Source organism: Glossina fuscipes, unplaced genomic scaffold (genome assembly GCF_014805625.2).
Source record: "Glossina fuscipes isolate IAEA_lab_2018 unplaced genomic scaffold, Yale_Gfus_2 73, whole genome shotgun sequence".
Lineage (NCBI taxonomy): Eukaryota > Metazoa > Arthropoda > Insecta > Diptera > Glossinidae > Glossina > Glossina fuscipes.
Window position 1 is genome coordinate 1,422,891 of NW_023998436.1, and position 24,674 is coordinate 1,447,564.

The 24,674-nt window shown below is 35.1% G+C and overlaps 1 protein-coding gene across 1 annotated transcript in view; it reads left to right on the plus strand.

Annotated features, from left to right (window-relative positions):
* Positions 1-24,674, plus strand: part of LOC119638156 (trithorax group protein osa) — a 135,873-nt gene that overhangs the window by 34,493 nt on the left and 76,706 nt on the right. Inside the window, 1 exon segment of the mRNA XM_038034816.1 lies at positions 22,554-22,832. Coding sequence (XP_037890744.1) covers positions 22,554-22,832 — 279 coding nt within the window.

The following is a 24,674-nucleotide window of genomic DNA, read 5'->3' on the forward strand; positions in this document are numbered from 1 at the left end:
TAATATTTTTTATATTTTAAGAAATTCAGGTGAAAAGTTTGAAAATTAATTAAATTGAACTAAGGGAGTTTCGTCAAGAATTATCAAAATTATCTACTTAAAGTTCACAATGTTGCCGTCCAACAAATGCTGTCAATATATGATTTAATACGTATAGAATGTATGCGCTACGACTTGCGATCACTTTATCGTGATTTATATATATATATATATATATAAAAAAACTCCTTTTCACAATCAAGGGTTAAAGCGAAGATTTACTTTTTCGATAAATCGTCTTTTAGTTCGCCTAGGACCACTTTTTTACCTAATGTGCATAAATATATATATATGTACATGTCCAGAGTATAAGATCAGCCTGCCCGGTAAGTAAGTACCTTCTTTGTGTCCGCCTTCGTAAGGATTTTAGCACGTGTATTCTTTTAGTGTAATCGTGTGTGAAGTGTGTTTGGGGTAAAGATAGAAACACACTTCATTACTGCTAAGCTGGGCCGTTCTTCAATGGCATGTGCCTTTCCAGCCTCCGAGCTTCTGGCCTTTTTGATGTGCAAAATATTGCTTTGTTACGCAAAAAGAGTTAAACATAAAGACAAATTTCATATAATTACGTTACACAGAAGTGGTGGCCAAACTGGAACAGATCGCACACATCTTGTGTTACATAAAAGTTCATACATATATGTATTTATTCACATTACGTAGAGAATCATCAAAAAATCTATAAGAAGCTGTAACCCTTTAACACGGCCATTCAGGTATTCCTTCACGGAGAAAGATGGCCCTTTAGCCTTCACACAACAGTTCTTGAGGCTTCTCAATTCGTTCTTTAATACGTTAACAGCAAGCACTGAATCTTGTGATTGTTTTTTTAGTTTCTTTTGTTGGTATTTCGTGCAAGCGAGAAGCGTATGCTCCCTGTCTTTTGTAGTGCCATCTAGCTATTGCATAAAAAGCTAGATTTGACTTTACGATATATGATGTTTATGATTCGCTATGCTTCCTGCCTTCTGCAATGTCGTTAGTTATTGCATAAAACGCTAGATTCGATTTTATCGTATATGACACGTTATGCTTTCTTCCTTCACTAATGTCACCGGCTGCTACTACGCAAACTGCCAGATTCGTTGTTACGATATATGCTGTGCACGATATCGGTATGAGCATAACGATATGGTATTTATTCAAAATTATTAATTAACCAAATGCGGCCAAGGATTTTGAGGAGACATCTATATAAAAGATTTTTAGAGTGCTTAGCCAGTTAGCCATCAAATGCTGTTAAGTTATCGTAATATATATATATGTATATATAAATAAGATAGGCACGATACTACGTAATTTCAGTATTTAGTCGTTATTTAGTCGCTTAGTGTTTTACGCAGACGAGAAAAACAAGTTTAATCGCTGTTGCTCGCCTTGGAGTTTCGGGCGAACGGAAGGCATACGCTTGTGCTTTCTGCCTTATGTATACGGTATACGATGCGATATAGGGGAAATTATCAAATATCGTCGCATACAAGGGCATTACAAAATTCGACCAGAATAGAGTAAATAAATTCTCTCTTGTTTTCTCGTCTCAAACAAGAAATGCTTGCTGCTCCTCCGGCATGCTTGTGCAGCAAAAGTAAACATGAATGAAAGCATTTCTATTCGCCCCATTTTTTTCTTTTTTGTTTATCATTTTTCGCAGTTGGAATTTTTTCTTCTTGTCTGTCGCTTGTTTTTGATAACTTTGTTGCCGTTCCGTCGTTAGTCAACACGGTTTCTCTCTCTGTATATCTTCATACAAGCAGACACGTACGAAATACTCTACAAGCATTAAAAGCATATAATAAGTTTTTTTTTTTTGTTTTTTTTCCTTTATTTTTTTTCTTTTTATTAATATTGTATGTGTGCCATGTTCGTTGTACTTCACATTATTCTGCGGCTATAGAGTACATACTACTATGGAACTTTTTTGTTGATTATGAACTAAGCTTGTGATTACAAGCACAAATGTATATACACGCACACACACGCGCATAAACGCACGCACACATGCATAGTTAACAATTGTGTTATATAGTTGTAGAAATTTTCGTTTTTACTACTCGAGCATAACTAACATTTTCAGTTTTGTTCATTTTGCACGTTGACGACGACAACGACGACGACGACGTTCTCTTCATGCATGTATATACATATTTATGTATGTGGGAAAAAGGATAACCTAAAAAAGAAAAATGAAGTAAAAACTCAAATGAAAGGATATTCTCTTGGTATACAATCTTTATAGAACGTGTGTTTACACTCATATACATATAAGGAGTGTGTTGCTGCTATAAATCTTGTTAAGCATTGCAGCAGAGTTAACAGCACTATCTGCCCCTCCTTCTCTTTCGGGCGCTTGTAGTTAGTCACATGTTATAATATTGCAAAGAAAAACGATAGCATGGAAAAAGAGGATGGAAGAAAAACTCTGAAAACTTGTTAAGGACAAGAATAAATAATATTTGGTTCGCGCGCGCGCACGTGCGTGTGTGTGTGTTATGGTAAAATTTAATGCAACAAAGCAAAAGTAGTATAGTAAAGTTAATCGGTCGTTCGGTCAGTCATCAACTAATCAACAGCCAGTCAACCAGTCCATCCAACTAACTATTCTCGTCGAACTCATTCAACTCGACCTTTCTACACATATATATATATGTATATTTGCGTAGATATATATATATATATATATATATATGTAGTAGTAAAACTACTACACCGACTGACTGACTGATTTTAAGCATTATTACAATACACACATACGCAGAGACACAGATTCAAAGACAGGCACCGCAGATTGGACGATAAAAAGACCAAACAACGAAAGAAAAAAAAAAAAAACACTTTTTGACAAACAGATGGAATAAATGAAAGCACATAGGAGAGCAAATAAACTAACGGACTAACAGACTGACTATGCAATTTTATGCATGGAATTGTTGTTGTTGTTGTTAATGCTGCTATATTACAACCATTAAATTAAAGAACTTTCATTCTAGTAAATGTATGTAACGAGAATTTAGAGAAACACTCAAAAGGATTAAAAGCAAAAAAACAAAAAAAAATCAAAGAAAGAAAAGAGAACAAAACAATGATAATAGCAAACAATAGAAATTATTGTTTGAGTTATTAATGAAGTTGGTTAGAAAAGCGCGCAATCCATTTAATTATTATCCTAACGGAGGATTGTAGTAATTTAAACATAGGCAGGCGGGGCTGGTATCTATTAAATATTCTTTTTCAAGATTGATTCACAGGAATCTGCACCAAGGGTAAGAAACATTTTTTTCATCAAACGACCGAAATTATTAAATATTATTAACACTAAACGTACCACGCGCGGTCAAATGACCGCTTTTAAACTGCCGTTTAAAATTTCTTGCATAAAACGTTATTGTATCATCATGTAGCTTATTGGCTTTTCTTAAAATATACATACATCGAAAAGCGGGGAACGAGTTTTTATTGTAGCATCAGAAAAAAATTTGTTTACTATCTACTTTACTAAGATACATACGTTTTTTTTTTTTTTGAAGCGATAATTTGACCGCTCATGGTAGGATGAAATGTCGGTACGTTTAGTGTTAAGGAGACATTTTCCTACATTTTTAAATGGATCATTTTATGGCCGAACGAACAAAAAAAAAGAAGACAATTCATATATGATAGCTGCCCAGCAGAGCTGGTCGTGACGGCAGCTACCAATGCATTTTTTTGTAGAAGTTACAACCCTTCCTTCCATTGAGCTCACATATATATCTGATCAGCTTCTTTCTTCCAATATTCTATTACAACACTTTTTGTCTTTAGCGATTTCTCCGCTTATAGAAAATCAGCCTTCAGCACTGGATTTCGAAAACTGTTTTAATCCTATTATCTGATGGCTTATTAATCTTGTTGTTGTCGCACAGCTTCATAAGACGCATTTACTTTATGGCAACGGCAGATGGAAGCTTCAAAAATGATGATTTGCTTTTATTACTTTTCTCAACATTTTAGGAAAATTTTGATTTTCATTCTGACTAAATTTTTGTCAAATATTTGCTTTTCGTAAGACCGTCGTATACCGTAAGATATGGGATTGAAAACCTCTTCATTTGTTCAAGTTTTTTCACATGTTTTTTTTTTAATACCCAACACCACTTGTGCGTGAGTATGTGTTTGTATACATAACGCCTAGAAGGACTTGAATAGATCAGCCTTTCATTATACCGATCGATTGAGAATAACCTTCAGAATCGGTTTAAGCCTTTCCTGTGAGCAAATTTTTTTTTTTTTAATGCGGCGAATTTTTGAAAGACGGCGCTATTGGAGAAATAGGTGTAAATATGCGTCCAGTCGGCAGATTTTTTAAGTACGCTTGTCCCTGGGTCAAAACATCTCAAAAATTGCGACCTTTAAGTTGAACAGAAAAACACGTGCGCAGACATCGGATGGACGAGCGGACTTAAATTGATACAGAAAAATAATTCTGAACCGATTTGTTTCATGTCATTCTTGCTTGCTGCATACATCCGTGTAAACTTTGTAGAATCTCTTGCGCATACCTTGTCTACCACAAGTCGTGTAAGGTATTCAAATATAATTCAAGGAAATTCTGTAAAATTGCACCTCATTGTAAATTATGAAATATGTACACAATCGCTTGCACATAAATAAACACCATCCGTTTGTATTTATGCGCAAATTCATCTAAAAAGATATTTAACTGCATTTTGATTGTGTGTGGTGTGCGGTCTTCTTCCTACTGGTTTTGTGTTGATGCAATAGGATCAGTTCAGAAGCCATACTTGCTTTTTGCGTTCAGAGATTTGTTACTGTTAGACTTTCTCTTACTTGAGAAATGAAAACTCATATTAGCCCTTAAATGCATATTGTTGTCAATTGTCTACATTCCAGTTCCACTTAATTTTAATTCGAATTAGGTATTATTGAATTATTCGGTGTATAGAGAGGGTAGTGAGGGAACGCTCAAAATTTCATTTTCGACATTTATTACTTCTGCTGCTTGATTTGAAGAACTCTGATGCCGAAATCCATCAAACACTTTTAAAAGCTTATGATGATGTTGCTCGATCATATCTCAATTGTCGGTTTTAGTTTCAACGATTTCAAAGCATGAAGAATGGCCTGAAAGACCAACAACAACAACAAAGTTCGAATATAATAATTTGCAAGACTTCCAGATTAAATTCTCGAAGAACTTTCAAACACCATCGCAGTTGATGAATCAACTATTTGTAGACCTTGACATGCGATGGGAAAGATCGAAAAGGAGTGAAAATGGCTACCATACGAATTGACTGAAAACGCCATTTCGAACCGTTTCACCATCAGGGCAAAGAAAAAAAAATGATCTGTGGCGCATTGGGACTGGCGATCGTAAGTGGATCCATAACGACAATTCCAAGGGCGAAAAGTCACATCGACACCGAAGTCGAATATTTATGACCATAAGATACTGTTGTGCACACGTTGGGATTAGCAAGGTGTAGGTGGCGTACTACGAGGTGCAAAAACCGAATGAAACTTTTGCTGCAGATGTTTAGCGACGTCGAGTGAATAAATTGAATGATTTATCGTTGCAAGAACGTCTAGCATAGTAGTTAACAGACGTAGAGTCATGCTCTTGCATGACAAGGCTCGGCCACATGTTGCAAGAGTTGCCAAGGATGAGCTGTTACAGTTTGAATGGGAAGTTCTTCTGCGTCCAGCGTATCCACCAGACATGGCGCCTTCTGATTACTATTTGTTTAGATCGCTACAGCTTGATTGCGTTTTTCGAAATGCGAAAATGAGTCGATGATTGGATCGGTGCCAAACCAATGTCATTCTTTCGTCAACGTATCGCCTATGTCGTCACAAAGATTGGAAAAAGTTGTGAAGAATTATGGAAAACATTTTGACTATGTCGTTGGAAACACAAATTGACAGAATGTTCTTAAAACTTAATTGTCTCTTTCTCTTTCTCTCTCTGCCTCTGTCTCTCTCTCTCCCTACAAAAACTTTCTCAAAGCGATATTTGTGGAGGACTTAAAGAAGAAAGTAAAATTTGTACAATAATTGGATTTGAATGATGGGCAAGTTTTCGTTGAGTCCTTGCGTGGAAAATGGAAAAATGTCGCTTTGGGAAAAAGTTCGGCTTTGCTATTGGTTACATGGTTGAAACTTGTTTATAGCTGGCCACCCATCTTTTTTTCGCTATCTTTCTGTCAACGTATGAAGATCGCGTTTCTGTGTTTTTTATGACCAGTCACATACTCTTACGAACACAGTCTTTAGCAGGGTAAACGACGTTGGGAAAGAATGACAATATGAGGCCGTAAACTGATAAATATATCCACGACAGATAAGTTCGATGTATTTACCGAGCGAGCATCCATGAGTGAAAATTCAACCTGGTTATGCCGACTTGATTGTCAAGACTCCTACGTCTATCATGCTATTTGGTAAGGTGTGGATCCTGCGCTGGAAGGACCATTCGTCGTTTGAGAACAGCTATCAATCCAATTCATTTTGGCGACCCATATTAGTCGTTGAGTATAACAAACGGTAATCCGAGAAGCCTTATCCGGTCAATGCAGAGAGAGGATATTATATTTTATTATGTCTTACTGCACATTGTTAACGCTGTCTTTGCTCAGCTCGATCATTATTATTGTTACTGTATTTCAATATAACCAATTCCTGCTCTATATGTGCGACACGGTGACGAATAGAAAGAAGTGAGGAAAGAGAAAGAGATAGGGAATAACCATTGCCTAGTGCTTGCGTGCCTAGTGCTTGCGTTGGGCAAAATCAAAGATTTAAAATTTAACTTGCTCACTCAAGCTATCTGTTACTCGCTGGATTGAAAAAAGTGTTCCGATTCTAAAAGAGCTACCAAGAACAGTGAAGAGGTAAAGCCTACGGCTGGTGAACATATTGAGCAGCGTGATAATTTTCTTTATAAACAAAATATCACATAACCATTCTTTTAGGGGATCTAACGTCTACATGTAATACGATCACCGTCAGAGAAAACGGAGAAAAAAAGGGTAGGTAGTCAAGGCAGCTTAGAGGATGCGTGTCAAATTGGTTAGTGTCATACCTTCACCGATTGAACACGCTCACTACACCTACGATCGAGAGTGCTTCACGGCATTGGAATTGGAATCCGTGAAAAAGGGCATAATAGTCACGGTTATTATCTACTCGAGTACTCGATGCATTGTTGTTGGTCCCATCCCGCGGTGATAGCTTCGTTGACTTGATACATGTACTGTACTCATAAAATAAAGAGCACAAGTTATTATTATTTGACCGAAAGGCTTTCCGAGGTTTTCTCATGCTTTATTATGGGCTTCACACTATCACTATGTGTTCATTTTTCATTGTTAATAATTCTTGGTTAGTGGTTAGCATTCTTCCTCTTCAAGTTTCCTTGATACGTCTAAGGGTTTCTTGCCGTCCCGTTCGAAATATCGTAAATTACTCTTAGAAGGTCAAAATCACGTGAGTGCTCAGACGCTTTCTTCAATCAATCGGTAACTTTCATCGATAAAGTGAAATCATTGGCATCAATCAATTACTCATCGCTGGTACTACTCGATGAGTTTTATAAATGGAAATATTTGATCGCCAAGAAAATTACGCTAGTTGCACAGGTAACATTGTGCTCTTGAGGGAATCGCAAAATAATATATTTTGCACCTTACTTGGCACTAATTCTCCTTTTCTTTTAGAAATCAAATATTAAATCGCAAATGCTTTTCGGGGCAAGAGCTTAAAAATAGTACTTTCACAAGAAACATAATTGCAGGATATTATTCAGTAGGATCAGCTATGTGCTATGTTAAAAAATCCCTTAAACTTTAATTTCCACTTAACACCGGAAAAAATTTGTCTCAAATTGTTTAGATTTCCTAGTATGCATGCAGTCAAGTTTTGCACGAAATAAAGCACTGTGCCAGAGTTGATTTAAATACATGTGACTGAGTTTTGCGGAAAATCAGAAATAAAAGCCGGTAAAGCGATAAAAATCTTTTCTCGTTCAAGTAAACATACATACATATATATCTATATATATATATATATGTATATTTATATATATAAACACACATAATTACACATATACCTTTATGTGTAGACATATGTGCGCGCGCGTGCGTGTGTATGTGTGTGAGTGCTTGTACCTTGTTAGAGCTGAGCGCATTAAAAGGCAACTAAATTTCCAAACAGTCACTTATTTAGTTCTGACTGGCAGAGAGTCATGCATTTCGTATTTTTTTTTTTTTTTGCTTCTTTTTTTCTTTTTTTACCACTGAACAATAATACCGACCGACTAAGAAAGAACGTCCGTCAGGGAGAAATGAGAACAAATGTGCGCAACGACAAAGCATTACATATAACTAAAATTTTGTTCGCTTTTCCATACCCAACCTCCCCCTACCCCACCTCTATTCATCCATTCATCTTAACCCTTTCGCCTTCATGCCGTTATTGTGTAAGGCGGCGGCGGCGGCGACGACAACGACGGTATAGAAAGAAGATGGAAAGCAAATACAAACAAACAAAGTCTAAGAAACCAACAAACACATGAAAGCATTTTTTATAAAAATGGAAAAAAGAAAAAAAAAAAAAGCGAAAACAAAAACTGGAGACTCTGATAAGACAAAACGGCCGGCTGACTGCTTGATGGGTTGGTTGTTGTTGGCTAACGAACGAACGTGCGACCGGAGCAAAGCAATAGCGTAGCAAAGTCAGAATGTTAGAATTATGTACTGAACTTAAGGATGAATGATAATAATTGTGAAAAGCATGGCAAGACAAGAATTGCTTGGCTGGCATTCTAGCTATAGCATAGCATGACTTAAGTATTATACGAAATGTATTTGCTTGCGCTTGGCTTAACGTTTTTGTGCATGTGTGTGCGATGGTTGAATGAATGTTTGTTGCTGTTGCCGTTGTTAGTTGAGCTGTGCAGCATAAAAGCATTTGAGTATACGTATGTATATATATATATGTATGTACGTGTGTTTGTTCGTGATGTGTTTATGTATATAAAACGTGGATGATGTCGACATTTGAGAGTATAGTCGTTTTTTGGTTTTATTGTTGCTGAGGAATTACCGTAGGGACGGCATGGGATGAAAAGATGATTTGCTTTGGTACGACAACAACACATAACATACAAACGAGAAAATTATAAAAAAAAGAAAAAGCAGAAAGAGTTTGGTTTGATGTACTTTGTTCTATGTGTGTGTGTTTGTGTATGTTTGTGTGTGTGTTTGTTTTATACGTTGTTATACCATAGAATTGTGCAAAATGGCATGAGTTGAGTGTGGTGTGGTGTGATGTGATGTGGTGGTATACATTTATTGTGTGCTATGGTAGAATTTTATAATTTCATGAAAAAAAAGGGAAACTAATGCGCACAACGGCAACCACAATATACGGTTGAACGTTGTCGGGCCAACAACACAGGAAGGTTCAGGAAAAAAACAACAACAGTTTTTTATTCATTTTTCTTTTTTCTTTTTTTTGTTATACCTTTTGTAACGTACTTGCATGCATACAAAAGTAGTTGACAAGGCAAAGCTAGGCAGGCAAACCAAGCAAGCAAGCAGGCAAACAGGCAGGCGGGCAGCCAGTGTCAGGCATTTGTGCACAACAGACAACAGTAACAACATCGTCTGTTCATTGTGTAAGAGGGGTTGAAAATGGCACACAAGAACAACAACATGCGCCTGCCTGCCTATATAAATGAATCCTCGATTCTGTTACCGACGTACGTATAAAACTGTGTATTCAGCTCGATGCCGTTTTGTAGATGGGATTATATGAAAACATGGGACAGAGAACTTGAAAGTGAATTGCTGCCTCTATAAATATATATATATATATATATGCCCGTAGGTGGGTATATGTGTGCATGCGTGTATGCGTTTTTGAGTTTTTGCGTATAAACACAAGTTTTGTTCAGAGTCAACAGTAAAATAATAAAAAATGAACTGAATTAAACAAACGACAAACGTACGTAAGTAAAACGTGCTCAGAGATATGAAATTATGGATGGTTGAACTGAATGAACATACAAATATACGCACATGGAAAAGCATACTTAAACACATGCTTAACCCCATATACAATGTAAAATTTTTTTGTACATTATGCTCTCGCTTCTCAGTATACGGACGATGACAACGACAGCGACAACGATAACGACGACGACGACGACGACGACGACGAACAACAAATTTGTGTCCTGTTTGGTGTTATACTGATTCAGAATCATTCAGAGTGTAAATGATGGTTTATTTGTCGAGAATGGAGTCGAGTTGCCCGCCAGAAATATGTTATGTTGCTGCTGCAACTGTGTTTTAATGCGACGACGACAACATTATAGCAGTGTAAATATCGGAGGGGTGGAAAAAAAAATGAAAGAATGGAAAACACACAGTCAAAACGAAGGCGAAGCGTAATACGGAGGCATCAACCTCGCCGTACTCGTCACCGTCGTACTTGTTGTTGTTGTTGTTGTTATTGTTATTAATGTAATGATGGGATGGTGAGCACGTTGACAATGATGGGTTGCCGTGCTTGTTGTAAGCAGGAATAATATTGTCTTCTTGTATATACAAAGTAAAGAGGAAATGCCGTGCAAACGATTGCAACATTATATTTTATTGTTGTTGTTTTTGTTGTTATTATTGCTTTAATTTTTTGTCTACATTGCAACATATCAAAGTAACAAGAACAGTGGATTGAATTGACAACAAGAAGATCAAGAACAGAATAGAACAGAGCAGCAGACTTACAGATATAGACAGACAGACAGACAGACGGACAGACAGACTTTATTAAACGAAAGTAATGAAAAAAAAAGATTAAATTCAATTCAGACTCTTGTGTGTATTAAAAAAAAAAAAAAAAAAAAAAAGAAAATAATAATAAAAAAAAAAAAATATGTTGACAAACAGATAGATGAAGTAGTCAGACAAACGTTCAGTTAGACGTTTAGTCGGCCATCATCAGATGGTAAAAAACTCATTGCCAAAAGCAGCGAATCATTATATATATTTTTTTCTTTCTTTCTGTCTTTCTTTCTTTCTTTCTTTCTTTTGCTTTATTGGCAGAGAGGAGATTGGAAAAGAAAATAAAACTAAAATTCTGATTGTTTGCTGGCTCTGGCCCTTGATATGATGACATCTACATTGCTTTGCTTTGCTTTGCTTTGCTTTTGTGTAAATAGAATAAACAGAAGAGGGGAGGGGGAAAAAAAAACAAAAACAACAACAACAACAAGAAAAAAGAATGGTGAAAATGTACTTTAGCGCATTACTTGTACTTGTACTGTTTGTTATGAATGCGTGTGCGTAAATAAATATCTTGAAAGAATTCCTTTTATGTCTCTCTGCTCTTGGATTTGTTCTACTTAACATTGTCTTTATTATCAATTAAAGATTGTATTTCACTAACAGAGCATGATGAGATAAGTGTTGCTTTTTTTTTGCTTACTTATTGCTTATTATATAAGAAATGAAAAAAAAAAATAAAAATCTTTGTATTTGCTTCGGGATGATACCTTAAATATTTGTCACTTCACGCTTTGCTTACATTACAATCGTCAGTTAGTTAGTTACTTTAGTTTGGGATTCGGTTTTAGTTAGGGCTACACGTATAATAAACAACTTAATATATATATATAAAATATTTCCCAAAAATGATAACGAGTTATAAAATTCATTTCGTTTAGCCGCTGAGCAGAAAAGATGCTACAAATTTTATCTAATTGGATCAATGCGAATCGGTCCATATCAGTTCAGTTTGCCGGATCGTGATTATATTTTGAAAACTGTTTTTATTTTTGTCTTGTTTATATTCGTATAACCCGCTAAAAGAGTGAGAGAGAAAATGTGCATTGATAAATTTTTATACATCTGTCTCTTTCTATTATTAAAAGGGGGACAACATCAAGGAGATATCGTATCGATAAGGGGTTTATTCATTTTGTTGAAACGTTTGCAAGAACCAGAAGGAACCATCAAATCCTAAATCGATTTAAGCATATCCGTCTGTCCGTCAACTACATGAGAATTTTGTTGTTTTAATTCTTTTCTCGTTTTTTGGGTGATGCGTATAAACGATTCGGTCCCGACCGAATTTAATGTTTTTACTTGTTTTTCTGTGTAGTTGGCGGGACCCGTTGGCGCGATTCGTTCCAAAATTTATACAAAATCGCAGCAACCGTAAGAAGAATACATATTGTTTTCTGTTGCGACCAATGACCGATCGCAAAGCCAGAATATACTCCTTACGGTCATAAAAATTGTCTTAAGCCTGGTTGTAAAACAAAAACATTAATAAGTTTGAGCTGTGGAAGTCTCCTGTATTTATGTAGTCTTAAGTGACGGAATTGTTTTATTGAGTTTTAGAAGCGGTGTAGGGGATGGGGGGCTGCGCTATATGAAGCTTAGAAAAATTAAATCCCGCAGTGACCGAATCCGCCTTAAGAAAGATTGAAGAAAAAAAAAAAGAAATAGCAAATTTGCCTACTCTACAATTTTGATTGGGCGTGGTTAGTTCCTCCCAAATTTGTAGAATATATATTACATCGCCTGTTATGTATGTAGCTTATGAATAATGGGCAAAAAACCTTAGAAAACAAAAATGCTAGTTAATCTTGCATTCTAGGCGGGTCTTTGGATCGTTTTGACACATTTTAAATACAAACCTGCGTTCAAGAACTTTCAATATTTTTACTAAATTTAACTAAAATTGATATCAGTATTTTTGGGAACATTGAAGGCGAAGGTTGATCACAGAGATTATATATAAATAGGCAAATGAAAAGATGGATAAACGCACGGACATGCACGGCTGGGCACTAGTCGAGAACGTATGTTCATCATTCGTGGGTAAACGAATAGGTAAGAGTCGCGATTACCAAGTCAGTGCTCACGGATTCAAATCTCACTGCTGTGGAGTTTATTTTGGTGGTCGCTATAATGATAGCTCATTAGGTAAAGGCGTAACACTTATCCATTAGGTTCTCTATTTCTTGCTTTCTTTCTTCTTCCTCCCTACTTCTGCCCGTCAACACCTTACGCGAATAGAAGACATTTCCTGAGTGAATCGTCACATCAAGAAAGAGCAAAATATGTGTATACTTTAGGAGGTAGGGAGGGAAGCTCCATCTAAGTGGTGCAAAATATATGTATATATATACAAGGGGTGTAGGATATATTCATATATATCCCATATACATAGCAGAAAAATGGTTGACTTATTCTGCTACCTACCCAACTCACTTTCCCAATCATTTTTTTTCTCCAAATATCTTTTCTCAATATTGTGCAGCTTCTTAAAGCTTTCAGTTTTAAGTTGTCATTTTTCTAAAATGGAAAAACGATCAAAATTTTTAATATGCATACATATATGTTGGCTTGTAGTCTATAATAATACTAAATACGATATCAGTATGTTCTACAACAAAATAATTAAAAATATATATGCAAAGCGTCCTATGCGCGTAATGATAAGAATAAAGGGATTTTTTTGCATTGCGACAGGAGAGAGCAATTGAGACAATTTGTGGGCAAGAAAAAGTTATGCGAATATTTTCTGTGTGAATTCCTATGAGTTAATTGGAGGTGACAAGTTAGCCATTCATAAAATACTATGTATTGTTGTGCGAGATAAGACTTGCGATTGCTTATCCAAATGAATAAATTTTTCACCCAACCTTGCGACGTTGTAGGTATTTTCATTTTGTCAATTGGGTTGTAACACGCAGAAGGAAACTTTACGAAACCCTATAAAGCATCAGTAAGCATCAGTATTAAATTTGCCTGTCTGTCCGTCTGTGCCTGAATGATTCCGCCTGCATTATAAACTCTGCTTTCAAAGGCAAAAGCTGCACATATTATTCAAACCCGCCCGATCTCTTAATTATTGAATATTACAATTTTATCTCTTTCGGGTTTGGTTTTGACGTGAAAGGTGGGCAAGTATAGAAGATTCGGTCCCAACCGAATATTATCCTGTTCCAACACTTACGAAGATATGGTTGCTTATGTTCATCTAAAAAAATGTTACTTTGATTGATTTTTAAAATAAATGACAGAGTTCAGCAAGGAATCAAATTTTGCTTCAGAAAGTTAATTCGACTTCTAACATGTCGCAAATGTTGAAATGAATGTTGATTTTTGGTGACAATACACTGTCAAGAGCAGTCGTGTTTCTTTAGTGTAAATTGTTCAAAAAAGAATTGAATGACATCCTTGGTCATCCACCGTTAAACATATTATCAACAAAGGCAAAAGCTTGGTCGTCAAAAATCATTGATTGACAGTTTAAAACTCTTTCCAGATGTTGCAAACATCATTTTGGCGAATAAATCTATTTTTCAAACATGAAAGTCTTAATAAAGTACAGCTACTTCAAAATTTGCCTGAATTAATTTCATCTGACTTTTGAAGCCGGTTTATGGGTCTCAATATCGAGTAAACTCGTTGTTAATTTGAATATGTTACTCGACAAATATTTTACGATCAAAAGGTTTTTGAACCGCGATTCCTAATTATGATTTTCAATCAATCAAAATGACAAAATTCGACAATGACAAATGGGCGTATCGTTAGAAAATCCGGCAACGACGAATCATGACGTATATATCCATTATACATATTTCACATTTTCATAGCAAATGCACATTCATAATGATATGAACTTATGAGGAAATCCGATAAGGACGAATGCACGGATTACGACGTATGCACAGTTCATAAATTCATTCATAATGATAAAATATTATGAGAAAATCCGACCAAGACAAACGGATAGATAACGCCGTATATATTCGTTTCCAAACCCGGCAAGGAAGAATGGACAGATCCTGACGTACATATTCGTTACACATTTATAATGATAAAATATTATAAGAAAATCCGACCAAGACGGACGGATAGATCATGACGTATATATTCGTTTCCAAATCCGGTAAGGACACACGATACACGTTCATAATGATAAAATCTTATGCCAAAATCCGACACGGACGAACGGATACATGACGACGTATATATTCGTTATACACAGTTCATAAATTCATTCATAATGATTAAAATATTAGGAGAAAATGCGGCCAAAACGAACGGACTGATCACGACGTATATGTTTATTTCCAAACCCGGCAAGGACGAATGGACAGATCCTGACGTACACATTCGTTATACACAGTTCACAAATACACATTCATGATGATAAAATCTTATGAGAAAATCCGACAAGGACGAATGGACGGATAGACGGATCACAACGTATATATTTTGAAACAGCCTACACAGGCAACTGGCTAAAGGAATGAAATATATGTGGAATTTATTTCGTTTACAATATCGAATTAATTTTCTAAATTCTTTTGATCTTCTCTGGATAGAAAAGTGAAGTATAAATGTAGAAAACAACTTTTTATACGATATTTTTCAACGCGTGGCTGACTCATAATTGCCAAAAAAAAGAAAAAAGCGCTAGCGAGGATATAGTGGTGGATATAGTTTAGTCGCTTGTTATTTTATAGAAAGATACATATATTTCGGCGTTGTTATGGTGGAAGGATGCCAAATATGAAATTTGTTGTTTATAATTTTTTCTTTCTCCCCATATTTTACTTTCGTTTTTTTTTTCTCATTTCTCGCCCCGCGCACTGTTTCCTTCTGCGGCATATATATCGTTCACTTTTAATTTTAGGATTTTGTTGTCGTTGTTGTTTTTGTTTTTTATCCGTTACCACCGTACAAAACATCATCATTATCACGTTGTGGAAAGGCGGTTTGGCTGCTTATGATATGCGAGAGAAGTAAAAGTGTGTGTTTGACATAACGAAATATGAGCTTTCCGCACTGTGTTGTGCTGTGCGAGATGGTTTTAATGCATGTCGATGTGTATATATATATATATATACGTTTAATTGATTTCAATTAAATCATAACGAGTTCTTTGTTTTACGACGGCTTTCAATTTATTTTCTCTTTTTTTTCTTTTTCTGCCCGATAAAACTAACATAATTTATTGAAATTGATTAAAGAATCCTTTTCTACAACCAAAAAAATAAAAAATAGACATTTTGATCGAATTTATGCTATATAGTCTGTGCTGACATTAATTTAAACCATAGAGACGTAAGCGGTTCGATCAAAACCTAAAGGGAATTTTTCATATTATACAAAAGTATTTATATACGGTTCGATATTAATTTCAAATATAATTTTATTAAGCCCTCTTTGATGTTATATAAGCCTTTGCAAATGAAGATGTCAGCTAAAAAAACACTGAAGGTAAGCTCTTGCGTTGTATGTGTCCTTTTATCCTATCACGTTTTAAAAAGACTGTCTATTGTCCATTTCCTTTGGACTTGGGGAGAAGGTAAAAGTCACCACTAGCGATAGTTTAGAGAAAAGATTAAATAATAGATGACGACATGGACTAAAGGAGCTTTAGTTGGTTAAGAATTATCAGGAAAATGCGAGAAAAATTTTGCTTATGTCTGCTTTTATTTCATCAGTGAAAATCGATCGCAGAATTCGTGCCGTTAATAATCTTTTTTACGATTTTCTTTCACAATACCCTACATTACTTGTGGGCGTAGTCAAAGTTTATTAAGTTTATGCGGACGTTTGTAATACGCCGTAGGAGCTACGAGGAGGAGATAGACATAACTCTTCTGAATCGATCTAAGTCTGTCTATCTGTGCGTTCGTGTGGAAGATGCAGATTCCAGTTTTCAGTCTGATCCAAGGACAAACACTATTGATAATGATTCGGATCGAGCCGCTTTTTCGACCACTCCCCATATAATGCCCTATTCTGGAAAGTCGTTATATGGAAAAAAAAAATGCAAATTTTTAACGCTATTGAAATCGGTTCGTTCCGGTCCACTTTTTCGACATTTCCTCATGTAACGTCTTATACTAAAAGTTGTTGTATGAAAAAAAAAAATGTAATTTTGGTAATTTTTCCCTGAGTGATAGTATTTCGACATTCTAAATTGGTATGGAAAGTTGATTTCGCCTGGGGCAATTTTTTGAACCCCCCTCTTATATAAAAAGGGATTTAATTTTCAATATTTTGTGATGAAACTTGATTCAGAATAGGAAAGTGTCAAAGAAATCAGTGTTTTCACATAGATACATCTCTTGGATAGCACAGCAGATAACGATTCTGAGGAAATGTAAACCTTTTTATATCAAAACAGCCTAATTATTAATATTTAATGATGAAAAGTGAGTAATTGAATATAAAAATTAAGCGAATCAAATTTGAACTATAAGAGTCCCATATCTTAGACCCCATTCCTTGTAAGATTTCTCATGAATAGTAGGCCTTTCAAAAAAAGTTTTAGTTTTATTGTTTTATGATGAAGATTGATCCATAGCAGGAAGTTAACCCAAAAAAATCAACGGTAGGGCAGTTGGACAATTTTTCAAGGTCAATTTTTTAAATCCTAATATATAAACATTTATATAATGGGCATTATGAAAAGCAATCCGCTTTTATGAAGAGAGAAAGTCTAATTTCTAGTTCTTTATAAGGGAAACGTGAATAGAACATTTTAGGAAGTGAATTAAGTTTGCCAAATTTCGATCATACCATGCGATGTTGTGAGCACCCTCCAAAATGCGAGCTTCCGTGAAAAGAAGGCGTTTGCAAGAAATGTGTAATTGTTGGTATAGTGAATAATAAATCATTCTATGTGAAGTGCTGTGGGGTATGTAAAGGTCGGCCTTGTCCGACTATATTGTTCTTATTTGTTTCATTTTCAAGTCTTTTTGATCAAGAAATGTTATCGCAAAATTTATCGTTCAACTTAATGATAAGAATTATCTTAAGGAGTGTGTAAAAACGATTTTAATAATAAAACAAGTGAGAAAATCATATCCACGCTAAAGGTGAATCTTTGATATTCGCTACAGTATGTCAGTACATGTCCATTGCCAAATAATTCGTTAAATGTCGACGTAACAGCTGTTCGGTCTGAAAGACTTTTGCACTGATATTTTACACCTCCTAGACATTATTTCCGCCCTACTCCACACATAAATGTTCCTTATTTTTTGGTTGCTTGTAGTGTAGATGTATATATAAGGGAATTGTGTACTAAAATTTGTGGTGGTTCTCGTCAACGTTTTCGATCATTGTACTACGAGTTAGGAGGAGTTGCGGTGGCTTACGTCCAATTTCCAATTTGATCCTTTTTTGTCGTTTCTTCTCAATTTTCACGATAAGTGTTTCCATAAAAGACGAGTCATATACATAAGCGAACGAATGTGTTAACCACAGGCGTCTAAGGTTAAATCGTTACGACGTCTTGGTCTCATTGAATATATATTATAAAGTGCAGGAAGCAGTCTCTGACGAATTTTTTCTTTGTATCACAATTGAAAGAAGATATCTAATGTCAGTTCCTCCTCATGTTGCGTCCAACACAATTAGCTCTGAAAAAGTATAGTGAAGAGCGGGAACAACAATACAGATTAATTTTAATTTAATTTATAATTTTCTTCTGCAGAAATTGACAGTCATGCCATTCTCTGCATCAGTAACAACAACATGTGCAAACAGAGAGAAGCTACCTGATTCAGTTAAGGTTAATGCTCGACCTAATCCTTTGCTGTTTAATTACATTTTTAAAGACTACTACAGCTGCAATAGCAAAAACAATAAAATTCCGTAAACAAAGCTTGTGCGTTTATGGGCCAGACGATGTCCTTAGTGAAGTCAGCTGTAGTTGTTGCTCTTGTTTTTTTTTTTATGTATATATTTTTTTTTCCTTTTAATGACACATAATCAATCGAATTCGTAGCATTTACAATTGCTCGAAATTATGTTTTACATTGAGCGAGGTTAGACGGACAGACAAACAGGAAAAAAAAAAAACAACGAATAGATAGGTAGAGAGTCGGCCTTTGCAAGTTGACTCTTAGTCTAGGTACTACTTTGCCATATGCAAGTTGATTGCTTAACGTCATATACAACGTATATGAAACGTATGCCAAAGTGTTATTCTTACCATAACAGCTTAGCTTGTTGATGGTATTCGTGGTGGTGGTGGTGGTAGTGGTGCGTGTGTATGCGTTTGTTTAAAATCCATACTAACGTGTCCTGAGAACCGAAAAATATGCAACATAGCATATTTGCACGTTTAATGTGCACAATGTACACAACAATTGTACTCTGGATGACATGACTGACTGTTATATCTAAGGAACCGAATAGAGTTTATAAGTGAATGCGTGTTATTGTTGTTGTTCTTGTTTTTGTCTACTACTATGCACACTTATCTATCATATGCTGTATATTAAGTTTATTCTGATGATGCCATTGGTTTTAATTTTCTTCAACAACAACAGATTTCAGCATGTTATGGCATTTATTACAAACTTATGCAAATATATATATATATATATACTTACTGTTCAATTTAACTCAGCACATACAACAACAAACATGCATACATTCGAGTGGGTGATGAACCCTATTTGAAATGGTTTCGGAAAATCGATTAAAATTTATGTACATATATGTGCACACAAATACACGCATATGTATTCACACAATTTTACATACCATTTTGTTACTATGCTCATATACATATATATATACTGATATAAATATATATGTACACAAATACCTATATGTATGTATGTTTGTCAATATAAAACAGAATACCGCACATCCTACTTCGCATAAGAACACAACCAACAAATTTTGAATATAAATGTATAAAATATATATATATGTATGTGTATTCATATCTATACATAGACATGTCTTCGTATTGTATATATATGTGTAAGAACAATTTAAAAGACCACACACACACATTTCAGCACATTTGTGCAGGCATTTATCTATTCGCAATAAATGCTTTTTATGAGCATGTGTGCATTTATATATTTATATGTAGATACTTACATACACATGTATGTATATAAATATATCTACATACATACATATATATATCTACATATATATATCTACATATATATATATATACGTAGATACGTAGATATATATATATATATGTATGTAGATATATGCTCCAACAAAAACGCATAAACTTGCGTATATGTATGATATATAGATATACACGTGCGCAAACATAAAAATGAAGCAGCAGCAGGACTACAACAATAATCATTATTACATTACACTTTATATACATATATACACATTCATATATACATATATATATGTAAACATATATACATGCATACAGCTATATATATATATATATGTATATGTGCGTTTGTGATCATATTCACTGCCACTCGCACACTAATATTCATTCCTGCTGATGTTCATACAAAGATATATTGCGGTGTACATTACTGCTTCACAGGATTTGTTGAATTGTTTATAATGGCACGGGGATGGTTTGAATTTCACGTACGCAAGCATTCCATTGAAAACATTTCCCAACCACGGCGACGATGGTGTGACAGTGTGTGGTGTATACTATGCGTATGAATCTATGTATACACATGTATATATATATATATATATATATGTCTCTATGTCCTTTCAACAAATTAACATACAAAGCGAGAGTGTCAGTTAAATTATGTCTCTCTGATTATCATAATATTTTGTGTGTGCAACTTGCGTAATTACTGTAAATCTAAAATGAAATGAGTTTTAAATATATCTATAACATGTTTAGGCATGTTCATCTTAATTATTAGGATGCATTTAAATGCATTAAAATTCTAAACTATAATGCTTTTTATGACTGAATTTGAATGAAATTCAAATTATAACAAACGATAGAAGAGAGCTGAAGAGACCGCATGTATTACGTTAGGGATATGCAACTCGAAGGTATTGGACCCTCTCCAGAGATGAGTTGTTAGCGGTTTTCTTCCTTCTTTTGTACTCTTATTGAGAACGTGGTTTCTGAATATGAAAGAAACAAAACATATCCAATGTCATTTCCTGGAAAAGAAAGAAAGCTCCGACGTTTCTCGCGTGTTCGTATTATTCTAAAAAAAAAAAGGAAAAATTATCATAATAATAATAATAATCTGATCCTATTAAGGCTTATTCAGGTGATGTTGTAAATATTTTTTTCGATCATCTTGACTGCTCTTCTTCGAGGGTTCATTTATATTAATTATGTTGAATACTTTGAGACGTCCGTTAGAAAGTTTCAGCCACCCTACAAATTATATAGATCCTGAATCGGTGTAAGGGTATTCGATCCCATAAAATATATATATTCTTGAGCAGCGTTAAATTCGAAATCGATTTAAATATGTCCATCTGTCCATCTTTGTAATATCTGTGTTAAACGTTTTGCTGCTGATCGTAAAGATAATGATATCGACTTCAGATTTGAAAGTTGGCATTGAAAGTTCTTGTATTATACAGGTCACCAATGAAAATGGACCCAATCTGTTCATTGGTACGCTTACAGTGCAATGAAGACTAAAAACAGCACTCGTTTTTAGAGTTTAGATCGTCGCTCATGAAAGAGTAGCAGGCGCACTGCCACTTCCATCCACATATGTCTGTCCGCACTGGAAGCCGCATGCAATTACCGGTACTGTGTCAATAAAGAAAAGAAAAGAAAATAAAGAATTGAATTTATAGTGTAAGGTATCGAAGAGTCGGTTTTGCTCGTCTACAATGTTTTTACTTTTTCCATTAACGTCTTCAAAAATGTTGTGACAATATCAGATAAGGTATAAAGTATTATTAAGTAATTGTTTGTTCGATCATATCTTGCAAGTTGTTCAGATATTTTATAGCTTGCACTGTACACGATATCAAATTACGTAACTTATAAGTCAGATAGAAATTTCACAGCTTGCATAATAAATACCATCAGGTATAGTTAAATAACTGACTTTTTGATAACATCTTTAGCAGTCATCGTAGTCTGTTACAGAGGCACTGTGAACTTATGCTCTACAATTGGTATCCAAATTTGCTTTACAGGGCATTTAGAAATTTCGTGGCTTAAAAACAGAAAAGAAAATAATGTTGCGCAGAATAAGTAAAAATATTATAGTCGTCCACTAATATAGAATAACTTACATCTTTTCACTTAGTACAGTTACTTACAGTAATGAGTTTTCAAAATAAGGTTTTATATAAGAAGCGATGGAAGAAATGACCTCATTCCAGCCTTCGTTCTCGAGCTAAAACTTAAAAATTGCGACCGATAGATTGGAAATCAGAATTTAAGACAGACAGACAAGCTTAGATCGATTCACAAAGTGAGTCCGAATTGATAAGCTAAAAAGTTGATCTATCTTAAGTCGATTCAGATGTGAAATATATCCACACAAACATATTGTATGACAAACAGAGAGGCTTAATTAAAATCACCTTTTAATTGCTCGTTTGCAAACATTAGAAGTAAACTGACACTTTATATCGGGGGGACATAATCTCCATTTGTAACTAGATGAACAAATTTTTAAATAAAGAAATGCAAATTAAAATTATTATTCATTTTCTTAATTTTCTTTTTACTTTTAGACAAATACTTCCAGAGGTCAATCACCTTATCCGCCAACGCATGGCCAAAACTCAGGTTCCTATCCAAGTTCGCCCCAACAAGCGCAACAGCAGCAACAACAACAAAGTGGTGGTGGCAATAGTGGTAGCGGTGGAAGTAGCGCTGGCGGTCCACCGCCACCGCAATCTTCGAATCAAGGCACAACACCATCTCAATATTCACCCTATCCGCAACGGTATCCCACACCTCCTGGTCCAGCAACCGGACCAAATCATCGAACTGCCTATTCAACGCATCAGGTACATAAGATATTAAACAAGATTAGCGGCCTTCACATGTTCACTTAAATCTTATTTTACTTCCCATACACGAAATCTCACGTAAAAATAACTTCAAGCATTTAAAACAACAAAAATCAGTAAATTACGTAATGAAATTGAATGGAAATAATCTCTGGAATAGATTTGTGCTCACGCTCTCTCCTGTTCGATGTAAACTCACTTTCTTTTAAATTCAATTTACGTGAAAACATTCATATTACACTGTAATGAAAGATTTTTCAATTCGTTATGTTCGTATGTATAGATGTGTTCGAGGAAGAGGAGAAAAAAAGTGACTTTTTTTTATTTTTCCAGAAAAATATTTATTTGTACATCCAAATCTATTTTGTCGCCCTGAAAGCCATCTCTCTAGACGTAATTACACTTGCGCCAAAGTTTTTTCCAATCCTCGAAACACTTTTGCGCTTTTTGTTTTAGGCTTGAGCTGTTCTGGTGATGCGGTCTCTATCTCCTTAATTCTGGCATAACTAACGTCTTTCAAGGATGTTTTCAGTTTTAGGGACAGCGAAAAGCCGCAGGGAATCCAGTCCTGTGAATACGGTGACTAAGGCATGTTCTTGGCCAAATTATTTCAGCCATGATGGGTTGTTCTGGGCGTTTTTTCGTATTGCTTCGCGCAAGAACTCATGGTGCTCCAGGCATGTGAGCAAGATCTTCTCATTTGAACGATTGAGACGTGTTTTTCTTGAGCTTGGCTCTTCTGGCTCTTCGCTTCAATTGGGATAATTGGGCTTTGGTTTCAATTGTCATTACCATATACTCATGTTACTTCACCATTTATGACCCTTTCAAGAAAAATTTCTTTTAATTTAAAAATGACAACGTCAGAAGAATCTTCTCGGACATGCGTCTCCTGCTCATGCGAAAAAATTGCGTGACACAACATCAATTTTCTTCTCTGCCTCAATGCTTTTATCAGCTGCTGACGTGGTGCGGCGTCCAAGGCGGGCATTGTCGTTAACATCTTCTCGTCGTGCCGTGAAGAGTTTCTATCATTTGTAAAGGTTGCTCAAAATGGCCTCGACAAATGCCACAGTCAGCATTTTAAGAGAGTTGGATTACTTCTTAATTTTATTTTGCCCACGAAATTTAATAGAAGTTTGAAGAATCAAAGTCAAGCAAAAACGTTAATATTAAAAAGACAGATCTTTGGGTCAGAGATATTAACGACCTCCTTGATGTTGAACTAATGACGTCAGTTTAATTAAGTCTGCTTTTTAGTTGGCCGTACAAGCATTTGAACTTTCGATAGTTAATCTGTTTTTGTAGTTGCATATGCACTCATGTGCATAAAGAACTATGGGAATCGAACTAAACTGTTGTTCTCAGTAACTGTTTTCAAAATGTTTGTTTCATGTTTGTGTTTATGAGTTATTTTTATACATTATACTTTATATTCGGAACTAGAGTGCAATTATCTTGGAATTATCAGATGGGTCACTTGCCGAATCGTGCGAGTTATAGGTGTTCGAACCGTGGCCTACGTCATTTCATCTAACGCATTCTTTATTTATCTTCTTCATTTGTTTTTGTGATGAAATGCTAATAATTACAAGTTATATCCACTTGTTAAAGGAGCCCTTATATAACCGAAGGCCCACAACGTAAACTGTCGCAGTCTAAATTTAGTAAAACTAACTATTATTTGTTTATTTTTGGTATAAAGTCGTAAATGTTAGACTTTGCTGCCATACAAAGGATTACTTTTCATAAGGGTGTGAAGATAAATTCGAATTTAACTAGTAAAGACACATACCATTTCTATTAACATACCTCTGTTAACGACTTAACAGAGCTCAT